Genomic DNA, 13,298 nt, shown 5'->3' with positions numbered 1-13,298 from the left:
TGTTAATTAAAGCTTGAATAATTGTGTGGTAATGTCCGCTTGAACAGGGACCCTCAACCCCTCTCCCCAATGTGAACTCGTGTTTCACTTTCCATTCCAGGGTGGTAATTCAATCTTTTATTGATAAAGCTATTTTGATGTATGTGTAATATCTGATGTAAATGATATCGATATGTAAAGACAATCAGAAAACATATGGAAAACATCTTGATATCTCATTATTGTCTGAATACTAAATATCCTTAAGCACCAGACAATAGAAGCACTGTTCATAAATAAATAAATGTTTCCCGATGAAAACTCGGTAGTTATACCTTTGTTTTCCATTTTCATTCACTGTTTACTTATATAATGGATGTTGCAGCAGTCAAACATGAATGACATAAGGTTTCTAAAATGATACATCATCTCGGAATAATCTAGCGGACAGCTCTTTTGTATATTATGGTAATAAATTTCGCTGAATAGATAATGCAAAAACCTGGTTGTTTGTTAACACAGGCCTGTTTTTGCTATAGATTTCCCCGATGCAAAAGGCAGTAAAAATATTCCAAATATAAGAAGTGGAAAACAATAAATGTGAAAAGTTCGAAATGGCCGTGTTGGTTAATATCAGCTATATAAGTTAACATCATGCATTGAGATTGGATCGTAACAAATCTCTCGAGAATATAGAATAAACAGTTTGATAAAGCTTGATTTGCCTGATTTGATTGGTCTGATTATTTATATAAACAACTACAGAAAAAAGCTCAATAGCCAAACATTTAACATAAACCCCGTTTAATGGTACAGGGTATTTGCATAAGACATAAAACACAAAAACAAAAAATCACAAACAAGAAACATGGAACAACAGAACACAACTCCACAAACAACACGGTGCATATATACTATATAAAAACTAGGTGTGTTTTACAAGGATTGAACACTCATCTATCATTACGCTGCAAGCAAACATTTTCATGAAGAACGTTCATTTAACAGATCAAACGTTTTGATCAGAAACACTGTTGTGTAGAAAAAAAAATATCTTCAGTACTGTGATGGAACCAATTAACAATACTCAAATCATAAGTGCTTTATTACTGAAACGACACTCAAGCGATAGAAAAATGTATACAATAAAACCCCATTAAAGTCTTGTCACGAGTATTCATATAATGTACAATTTTGTTATTCAACGAGTTCAGAAAATGTGTTTGTAAGCGATCTTGTAGCGAGCGAACAAATTTATTTTTTAACAAGTTAAAAACAAAATTGTGTTCTGTATAACGACGAATGTCAGAGTATTTTTTATTATTCGTTTTTTTTAAGTTTAAAAAGATGTTTTACATGCGCTTAAGATTAGCCGAACGTAACAAACAAGCAACGCCATATCCTGCGCTTGCAGAAATGTAATACCCGAAGTAGTTTAAAACAAAGCACATGTCCGATCGTTTCAGTTCCGTTTATCAGAATCATAAACATACTAAATGTGTGGCAAACGGTACCACGACAGTAGCGACAACAATGGCTTCCTACTACTTTTTCAAATACCTCGTTCGGGTTGACATACTTAACTAAGTGAGGTTTTCCAGAGTAACAACAACTTCCATTAGCTATTATTTGAACAACTACAGATATCGACCGGCTTATGCGACTAGTATGACTGTCGTATCACAACTTCGAATGCCAACACTGCACATTATATTTGGACACGTCCTGAAGGTTGTTTGGGTGGTATATATTACCCTCGACTTATGCGCCAATGGTATAAATTCTGGGCAGGAATGCTACAGAAGCACCAACTTTATTCATCATGATAATCAAACAGCTATTTCGGCTGAATTGGAACTGCTCGTTGAAAAAATAGAAACTCGATGATAACTGTTCAAGTATTTCACTCTTTGTGCGGCGTCCAAGCCGGGGATATTGCCTGGCCCTCACACCGGTTACTATTGTAGAATAATGTAAGTGTGTTTGTCAGACAAGAGTTGGTTTGTTGAAAAGAAACAGAATGCCTTATACTTGTAAATAGCTGTCATCAATAATGATGCAACGTTTTCGTTTAGAAAGATTACATTATAAATTCACGCGATATTCATACATATTTGACATATACATTAGATATTGCAAAATTCTTGCACGCGTTTACAGCTCATCGAGTTTGCAATAGGTATGACTCTTTTTTTTTTGTGACTCATTTAAATTAATACTGTAAATAATTTGTCTTTACAGTCAATTTATCGAGTATGTTAACCTAGCTTTTTCCTATTAATTTAAATATTGTCGGTTTAAATTGTGCCGTATATGTTAATTTCGAAAGTGTTAATACCACAACCCTTTCTGAAATGCTTATTCAGATAAACTTAACTACAATTGTCCCAGTGAAAAAAAGCCATAAGGATATGAGTATTTCGACGTCGTTTATGTCAAATAGAGAGACAGTCAGCAATTTATCGAATCGTGTAAAACAAGATTAAGCTATGCTGACTTTTTGTTATTTTTAAAAAAAATAGTTATCCTTTTTACAGGTCTTGCTCATGTTTTTGTAAGGCCACTTTATAATTGACATAATTACGTAATGTTATCAATGTATTATGCAAAAGTAAAAATAGTGATGATGGCATCGTTTTGTTAAAAAAACAATCTTGAATAACCGACGTGGGTGAGCACCCAACTTAAACCAAAATATTTCTTAATTGTATAATAAATATTGTAAATGATTCTTCAATTTCGACACCCTACTAATTTCTGTACAAAAACATGACCGAGTCCCATCAAAGTGATTCTAATAAAGGACTTCTTTAAATACTATGTTTTTGTTAATAGAATCATATTTAATTGCTACGTCATTTGGCTAATTGAAGTAAGATACATAAACCTATTATGCTTAAGCTTTTTCGTAAAGTTAGCGCCAAACACCTTTCTTTTTATTAAGTTAATCGTGTAAATACTGAATAATAGACAACAGTCAAAAGCAGTTGATAAATGCCCGTAGTTAAATAACATCGCCAATGCCAGCCTCCCTTAGAGAAAAATCCAATATACCAATGTGCCCACCTATTCAGTGATTTCAATTCTTGTCTCAGATTATTGCTGATACTACTCCGATGGAATAGGAAGGCTCAATGTTACCGTTTTATATTTCATCGGCTTTATCAATGAGAAGGTATTTAGAAAATGGATAAGTCACTACTTGTAAGTCAATATCGGTGTTGTTTTGTGCTACTGAACTTTGTATTTGAATTTTCAGTAGGTTATATTTAATTTAATTTATGTATGTTTATGAGATACAATTACGAAATAAACATTACACTTTGTGGTATTATAATAAAACTTTATATGTAAAAGACACGATCATCGACACGGTCTTAATCAAACTGAATAAATGAATAAATCTTAAAATAATAAACAAAATAAAATTAATTCAATACCAAGTGTTTAGTAATGTTGCTTTCTCAACCAACAAATGAATGCCTTGTATTTATGTAAACATAAAGGCACAATGATGTTATAGAATTCAATCCAATTTCAAAGCAAACTGTTCCTCAACCAATTTTAAAACGTTTTGTTTCTTGCTCTGCAAATTTATTATAGTTAAAATGATTTAACGTATATTAAAATATACACATAAGCAAAACTAAAAATGAGACAGGAAACCCCCATGAATATCCCATGAAGACCTTGACCCATGACTAGCAAAACATTGTTCTCTCAATTGATAAAAAATGAAGGTGTAAAATGTGAGCATTCATCCATTAGAAACCTAACAAATAGCATTGACAGAAAGTTGAAAAACACACAAACATCGTTTGAAAATAATGCAAGAAGCTAAAACTAATTTCTTCACCCTGACAAGAAATGCACTTAAAGCAAACCAAGAATCCTCTTTTAATCAAGGGAATGAGAAACAACCACACGCATTTTTGCCAATTAGTGATAAAGAAATAAATATTCTGTAGAAGAAAGGGCACCTTGGAACCAAGTCGCCCTAAAGCCTTCTAAACACGTTTTGGTTCAACAACTATATCCGGCTCGGAATATGAGGAACCACTGAATGCATAAAACTCAGGCTATTTCATTCATATTTTGATGGATATCAATGAATTAAAACAATAATAATTACTTATGAACTGATTAAATGTTTAAAGAAATTCCGCATTAAAAAACAGGAAATGTGTAAAAAATATATGCAAAGTCAAAACTTAATTAAAAAATAATTATGTCAACAATGTTAACAATGAACAAAGTAAGTAAAGGTTTCACATCTTACTTAAAGTTACAAAACTATCAAAATCAATTACATGTAAACTCAAAATATTTTTTGAATACAGTGTATGATAAAATTTACTTCACTAGGTGATCACAGACCGCAATATTCGCGGCACTCGTGAAAATATAATTGTATGTGATCACGAGCGATATAAATCTTGATATTACAAGAAAGAAACGAAGCAAGGTTATTTTTCAACGAAATAATAATTTCATTATTTTTTTTAATAAAAAGTATATTTTCTAAATTATAGTTGATCACTATGAGAATGTTTGCACAGATCTATTTTAGATGGGGAGGTATTTCACTCCGCATAGATCGCAGTATGCCGGAATATCTGTCATTAAATGAGAGACAGACAATATATGCACCGTAGAGAATTTAGCCGAGATACGGAAAACTGTTCCTAACATATGGGACAAACACCCGATGACCCAGAAGGAAATGCGTTTGGTGTGTACAATTTTTATGCAGACAAAACACCAACAATCTTCAATAGCCCTAACCATCTTTTTTTACATACAGGCAGGATCAACTACTCTCGCTGATACAGAAACACGACCCTCCCGAGGCCATCCCGTTATTAACGCAAGAAAGCGTTTCGTTGAAGCTCGCCAAGATTCACATTCGTAGCGAGCCGTATAATCTACCCCTATATATACACATTCATATACAGAGATTGTAAAAAAATCATATCTGAAAAAAGAATATCTCTTCTTAAAGAAAACAAAATACTTTAACTTATGTTTCAATAAACAACACGAGGTATCTGAGTTAATTATTTCTGTTGAGGTTTTTAACACATTTTTAATAAATGGTATCATTCAAACTATAAAAAACGAAACCCTTTTGTTGTAATACGATTTAATTTATTAAAGTTATTTGTTTTAGTTTTTTTTAAATCTTTTTTCATATTTAAAGCATACCAATACAGAACATGTGGTTTCCAATACTGAATAAAATGTTTAAGTCTTAAACAAATAACTTGCTTCCTTGCATAACGCTCCAAAGTTTTTCGCGGAATGCAATTAATTGTCTGAGTCTGTACATTCACTCCTGTTCATTTCTGCTTTAACATCGCGTTATCAATCGGTAATTACATTTACATTTCTTGCCCCCGGTTGCTATTCACCAACAGTTCAAAAGACCTCTGCGCACCATTAGGCTTTCTTATATTGGTTTAATAACCGCGTGCAAATATTCGTTGTACTTACACAAGAAAGATTGTATTGTATCAAGAGTTGCTCATATGTCCATAAAATCTTCTTAGGTTGCTTAGAACAGGTTATGAAACAATGCAAGTAATGCAATACTTCTTTATAACCAGTAAACCAGTTTTATGAAGTGGTTTGCTTGTGACTACGTTATTCAGTAGAATAGTGAATATCCGTATTCGTAAAAAAATATAACTTGGAATTTAAACTCCACCTACTTTCGCTTTTTCATTTTTTCTATTCACAAAGCAAGTGGATACCTCATTGCAGCCGATGGACTAAAACCTCTAGAGCAACTATAGGTACAGGTATCCATTATTTCATTAGACAAACAAATATCGGATGGAAAATTACATATACTTATATACTTATTGTATGATCAAAAAACAAATCCTTTAACTAAAAACCAGTAATTTGGAATGCCATTCATGTTGCTTATCATTGAATATCTAATTGGATCAAAAGTCATTTGTGATGTGGAAGAAGCCACGTAAAACGCGGAGACCCCACAGACCTTGTCTTGAAATCTCCACTCAATTCCAGTCAATATTTAGAAACTTGATTACAAGCGTCATTAAATTCATTATTCACAGCGTCAATTCTGTTTTTCGTCATTGATTTTGCGTGATTTATTATGGACGCAAAGCCAATTAAAGAGGGAGGTCTCTAGGAAACTTTAATTAAGCCCCACAAGGTTGATGGCTGAAAACAATAAAAACAGTAATCTGGAAAAGGAAATGGTTGATTTAGTGTTTGTTATTTAGCTTAGAGGTCGTAGAAGGGACAACCCATTCAACGTCTTCATTTGTAGGTCAATTCCAGTTTATTTCATATAAAAGAATTCAAAATTAGCTTCGAAAGGAAGCAACAATAAAACATTGTAGATGTTGCTTAGTTCATCTTGTGAATGTTCATTTTAATAATAGTTAAAGGTTATTTAACATTGTTCTGTACAATACAGTACACAGCTAGGAAATCCATATTGGACGAGCAACTGGTCCAAATACTTACCGAGCTGTACAAAACAATAAGTATACCATCAATATTCCAAAATGTTTTGTTATTTTTAATAAAGGCGTTGCTATCAGATTATTACAACATTTTGTTTGAAAATAAACAAAAATGGATCATTGTTATTAAAGAGGATTTATGTCACTCAATTTCAGAGCGTCTGTCGATCCCGATATTCGTTCGGAACTTTTTCACGAATTTCGGTAAATCCAATAATACGAATAAATAAGGATTTTTTTGAGTGCGTGAGCGTCCCGATACGGAAATATACTGTACGGAGCTTTTAAAATAAAAAAGAATGTGATTGATGTTTTCAATTGTTTGTTGTTCAATGCCAATGGAGGATTTTTGATTTTTTGTTTAAGGTAGATTAATTCATATGAATGCAACAGCAAACAAAATAAATTAAAAATTAAAAATAAATACGTCAATCGTTTCTAACGAATGAACTCGCAACATTTATCAAATATTTACGATCTTTAGAAAAAAGAGCGGGATACGTACCTCGCACCCTAGGATGAGTGTAACGATGAGTGTATCGATTACACTAACGTTTTACCTTAGGTGATTAAGTTATTTTCTTACCGCGTTTCTGTAATTCCGAATTGTCGTAATTTGATTATAAAAATCCATTTAAAATGCATATCAAACCATATTACTTTAAAAGACGAAATATGTTTAAGTTTATTGAGTTGATGACCTCTCAGAAAGCTGTTATGAATAGAAATTTGACGATGTATGTGTATAAAGCGTTCTGTAACTGTATTTAAAAGAAATACAAATTGATTTCTAAATATAAGTTCGTATTTAACTTTATGCTTATAAATCTGATTTAATACATTTATCCCATAGCTTTAAACAATCAAATAATGATAGCAGTTTGAATATAGATTTGTCTCTAATTAAAATTATATAAATTGGTATAGTATGTATTAATTTCCAATTATTCAGGAATAAACCATTTGCCAATAAGATATTAAATATTTCAACTTTACACAGCGGTTTACATATTATATGAGTAGTCTTTTTAACAATAAATGGCGTATTAAATCGTGACCAGTATTTTTGTTTACATCTTTTTTACTTTGATGAGTTATTGGTCAAATATTTCGACATAATAATGCATATTTTAAAATGTACGGCGGTAAATCTCTCCGCCAGAAGTTTTATTTACATCTCCATAATCCAACGTACCAATCATTTGTTTGTACCTCATACGTGTTATATTCTACTGAACATATTTGTAAACTGGTGAAAATAAAGTTAAATAAAACATCCTATCTTATGATTTAGGTAGCCTGGTTTGTGCTCGCCATTCATTGGCTGGGCGTCAGCGCTCTGATTGGACTAAGACCAGCTAACCAAACCCCTCACAAGGATGATGACGACTCTCGGTAATATCATTATTTTATTATGAAAATCAAATGCACGCCAAGACCTAGAACAGTATTTTCTAATGCGTTTTTTGAAACAATACAACAACAATTAAAAACAAACTTCTTCTGTCTGAAAACCTAGGTATTCCTTGTTTAGGATTCAATATTAATATGTTGTGGGATATTGTGCGCTAATAACCAGCTTAATATATATGCAAAAAGTTACAGAAACATGCTCAGTAGCAAAAAGCATTGCCAACTTTGGAGTAGCGGATAGAAATAATCCATCTTCAAGGTTATGACACTGGGAATGACATGTGCATCGAAGTTTGTCATTTAAAGCAATAAAATGATTCCATAACCATTTCGGATTTTTTCCTTTTATCATTATTATATAAGTGAAATTATATATGATACTCGATTATTTATTTACATAAGTAGTTAAGAAATGTCATATATTGTTCTTGTAAAAAAAAGTAATATATTTAGCAAAAATTATTCCCATTTTTAACCTCAACACTATTACAGACCGTTAAAACGTAACACTTTTCTTAGAAAATATTAATGTTTCAAGTTTCATTGGCATTTTTGGAAATACATATGGGCTATGAAACATGATAAATAAGGGTATTTAAAGATAATTATTTAGATATCTACATCGATTCAACATGTGTAATGCTTAAGTTCTAATTCTTAATGGTAAACATTTTGGTCTACCATTTTGATATACAACCAAACATTTTTATAAATTTAGCGTAAGTACAATTATTTTAATTAGGCAAGCAATGTGTTACATGGAACTTTGTTAGCATTTTTTTAATTACGAGTGCACTAGGTTTGCATATCGTGTCGAAATGCCATTATATCAACGTCTTGTTATGGAATAAAAAGGTAAGCCTGTCTTATTGTCAATACAACATTAATGACATTTTAACTTGTGTTGTTAACGACCGGTACTAAATGATAGCAACTGCAGTTAATATTTCATTTTAGCTGGTCCTTTCCGAAATTTCACACCCAATTTTGTGTTACAATGCTATTAGAAAAAATACCAAACTGTTAGAATAAAGGTGTGGAAATGGCCCCAATTTAATGTCTTGATAAACGAACAATTATAGACTTCAACAAAAAGACACGGAAAGTAATATGTAAAAGAAGTAAGTTTATCAGAGATGATTTGATATTTCAGTACTTTATCAACTAACGTTTCCCCTATAGAACAGTTCTACCTAATTATGGCTAAAACTAAAATCGTCCAAAACTGAAATTTTCTATCGCAACTTATTATGAAACGACGGGTCAACTTTATGACCCTCATAAATTCTGTATTTCTTATCTGCCTTAATCTTACACTGCGTCCAGTAGATAAATAAATGCTAAACTAGCGTATCTTAACGCTACTATTGCACTGAGAGGAGAAATCGATAGAGACCGTCGTTACCCTGATAAGCTCCAAAGTTGGCAATGTTTCAACATAAAACCTGTTTAGTGGCAATGGGCAAGCACAAGTGAGTTATTGTTTAGTTTTCACAACCAGTGCATAAGCGGTTGAACCAACATTTACTTATGGTAATATTTTAATGGTTGTGTAATGCTTCATGTCTAGTAGCATTGTGTCTCTTGTGTGGTGTATGTGTAGCGTAATCGTTGTGTATTTAAGTTGGGGCTTGGCCAAGTCTTAGTATACTGAGATAATCTATTTCGTTTCGATTATTTTTTATTTGATTAACTAATGTTCGTAATGTCTGGATGTGGCCATATTTTGTCAAATATTTCCAATACGTAGACATGATGCCAAACACCGATTTTTATCAATTTTTTGTGGGAACGACAAAATAGAGTACGATCAATTTAAATATAAACAAGTGTCAAAAATTAAAAAAAAAACTATTTTTCAACTTATATCATGAAAGCCTTGAAAATATATTGTTCAAACATAACCAAATACAACCAAAACTAAAGGAATCATACAACTGATCTTACGATTTGATCATTGATAAGAGGGCCTCAAATGTGCCTTATTTAAACTAATTACGATTTATAAACCTTATTTATACATTTTGTGCTGATGACCTTGACATTACAGTCCCTCGCCGACTTCACCAAAACCACATCAATCACTGTATTCTCAGCTCCATTCTCCATATGAGCTGCCAAAATTTATCCACAACTATACGATTAAGGAGATATCCAATCAAGGTTTGGTCTTTCTTATATTTCATGTTACAGTATAAACACAATTGTGTTATCGTTATTTATTTACTATTTTTCGTACTTCGGTATCTGATTCCGTCATAACATATGATGTCAACCGAATTTAGTGATATTCTTTGAGAGGCAAGTAATTGTCAGAACATCGTAAAAACTCATATTCCGATGCTCTTTTTTGAGTGTTACAAAACGGGTCGTTTTGAAAACTATTCTGCATGAAAAGAAGATCCAGCATTGACAATAAATTCCAAAGTGAAATAGTTAATAAAAATCCTGATTATGTACATAATCTGGAATGCTTCTTGTTGCTTATTCCAGCTACAGATAGAGACGGATGCGACCTGTCTACATCCCTTCAGTGCTCGGCGAGGCTGCTACGCCAAGCTATTGCAAATGACACAGATATATGTAATGATGTTGAGGTAAAGTGGTGTATACATCTTTATCATTTAAGTTTTAATGATGTATATAAGTATTATATAACTAAATTGCCATTGAAATACCTTGACCAACAAAATAGTAACCTGGAAACCACGTGAATGTCCCCAGCATCCATTTTAACTATGATTTAATTAAATGGCACAATAACCAATGTCTCTTTAATACGCAAGGAGAGATTGATAATATAATTGGAAGGAAAAGGACATACTCAGCGTATAAACATTTAGCTATGGTTATGTTAGAATGTAAAGTCACATAAGACTCGAAAACACGCTACGAGAGGCCCACAACTCCACACAACATGCATCACAATCATATTATATGAGTATTGAAAAACGGTTATCAAATAATGTTAGGGTTGTCGCCTGTGACCCGCCAGTAAAAAGTAGTCAATTGGGAGGTTAACCGTTTAATGAAGTCTTGATCTCACTCTTAACCCCACGAAATTTGAAGTTTAATCGAAGCCAGGTACATCATCATAACTTAAGAAAGCATTTCAAATTAATATCTGAATGTGAAATACCGACATCATTAGTGAAGTCTATGAGTTCCACATTAAGTTTTTTTGTTAATCTGCTGTATAGACAAATATCTTTAAAGTATCATGAAATTGTTGGCGACATTTAAACTTGATGTATCGTTTCAGACATTTGGTCGGTGTGTAATTTGCAGTCTCAGAAATGTTGGAAGGAGAGAATTCGTAATGGGTGTTACAGCTTTCCAGAAATTACACATCAAGCTTCGAGACGAATATCGTTGCCATGGAAACACGACTCCTGTTGTAGATGTATCTCGTGCTAGACATTTGATTTCTAAACGTAGGCCAATCGAAATAGTGTAGCTTTTAGTACTGCGGACATTCTGAATTGTTTTTCTTTCTATGGTTTGCTTAAGTTTTGTATTAAGCTACTGTCTGAATGTTATTTAGTGGTTTGCTTAATGTCTTAATTAAGTAGCCACTTTAATGCTAAGCATTGGTTTACTAAAACTGTATTTGAATCATATTCAATTATTTGCTAAATTTCTCCGTTTTGGCAGTTACTATTTTTGTATGTTGACTATCATAAATATAAGGAATCGTTTTAGTATACATATTAGAAAATGATATACATATATATTACATAAGTATCCATATGTTTAGATGCTTTATCATTTCCTTTATTTCAGGACAAGGGGATTCCTGCTGCATTGAACAGCTTTCAAAGTGTTCGTTTCAAACATATTTGAAAATAATCAGCAACAGAACTAACACGTGCTCCGGAATATCTTACTTAAATATCTGTATGAATGAAAACGTGTGTGGAAGAAAAGTAATACTGAAATCTTTGGAGGAAATGTTAAGGCGGTTAATGTTCACATGCCAGTAGATTTATCTTAATATAGGCTGTTAACAATAGCGCTAAGGGGTCAGTTACATATTTCTACCTATAAAGTAAATTATTGAACTGGAATCTACTGCATCAAGTCTAATAGCCGATACTTAACAATACAGATCCTTAACGAGAGACAAACAACATCCCAGATATCTAATTACGCATTAATTGATGCATTGATCCTTGTAGATGATGCTGCTTTTTAATAAGACATAGATAAAAAAATGTTTCTAGAACTCGTCGAGAAAGAGAGAAAGGATGATTTAAGGTTGTACACAAACAAACAAATGGTTGTGATTACGTTGTACATATCTTTTCATAATATTATCATATCATTTATCGTATCATTAAATAATGTCTTCACTCAATGTACTCCAAATGTCTTTCATATCCTAACGTCACAGACGTTTACTTGCGGTATACAGAAGAATATTTGAGACTCATAATGAGTGCAATGTAATTATTCTTATGTGTTTGATGAAACAAGTCTGTCACCAATGTTTCGAATATAGCTGCTAAATACTATATGTAGGTGAATGTGTACGTGTTAACTACGTTTTGAGTTTTCCGTCATTGATGTAGGTGTTTTATGGCAGCTATAACATAACCAGAATATATGACATCATAGTTTCCTAAGTCTAAACACATACAGTCGTTGCCAGTTGTGTAGCATTTCTAAGGTCAATGCTACTTTTGAGGTTGATTAAACATTTATAATATATTTGATATGATGTCTAAACTGATTTTACAGAAAGGCCCAATTCAACACATACAAGTTACTAGTATAGTATTTAATGTAAAATATACGGCTTGGTCAGCATAATGTAAAGTTAATTTAAGACATTGGAATGAAAATTATATGAAACCTATATTTATGTAAAAAGCATGAATACTTTATGTTAAATGTTTAGAAACTTTAATTATAATAGCCAATATGTATGTCACAAGCAGCATTACTGATAGTTCTTTCTTCTTGAAGATGTATATCAATTTTGCAAATTGATGACATTTTCAGAAGTGTGATTTACACGAGTGAAGCCATTGCTGAATCTTACAAATACCATCAACACTGCCATTAAATTCACCAAATAAAGTTCTGACTACATTACATTGCACTTTGTGTTGTGTGTATCCCCGAATAACGACATTCGCGGCAAAACAATTTGAGATGCTTACATCTCCTTTGAACCCTCATTGTGATTTTCTCATCTAAATGCAAATCCATGGCATTTTGTGATTTGTCAATATACGATTGAGTGTTGATATTGGTCTCCTCTATTATTCTTTCTTTGATTTCGAATGACAAATTTGTCTCCTAGATGCAATCTTGATTTGTGAAAGGAAATTTAATTTCGAACCTTTGTTCATGATATCGAACGCACTTTATTTATTTATATAGTCATTTGAAACAACA

At 32.2% G+C, this 13,298-nt stretch overlaps 1 protein-coding gene across 1 annotated transcript; it reads left to right on the top strand.

Annotated features, from left to right (window-relative positions):
* Window positions 1–3,104: 3,104 nt before the first annotated feature.
* Window positions 3,105–12,497, top strand: LOC128242505 (uncharacterized). The gene is made up of 6 exons (XM_052959674.1): window positions 3,105–3,183; window positions 7,777–7,877; window positions 9,946–10,058; window positions 10,389–10,492; window positions 11,158–11,329; window positions 11,679–12,497. Exons 1-6 carry the CDS (start codon window positions 3,166–3,168, stop codon window positions 11,876–11,878), a joined length of 708 nt encoding a protein of 235 aa, XP_052815634.1. The 5' UTR covers window positions 3,105–3,165; the 3' UTR covers window positions 11,879–12,497.
* Window positions 12,498–13,298: the final 801 nt, after the last annotated feature.

The sequence above is a fragment of the Mya arenaria genome, chromosome 8 (genome assembly GCF_026914265.1).
Source record: "Mya arenaria isolate MELC-2E11 chromosome 8, ASM2691426v1".
Lineage (NCBI taxonomy): Eukaryota > Metazoa > Mollusca > Bivalvia > Myida > Myidae > Mya > Mya arenaria.
This window is presented reverse-complemented; position numbering and strand designations above follow the sequence as displayed.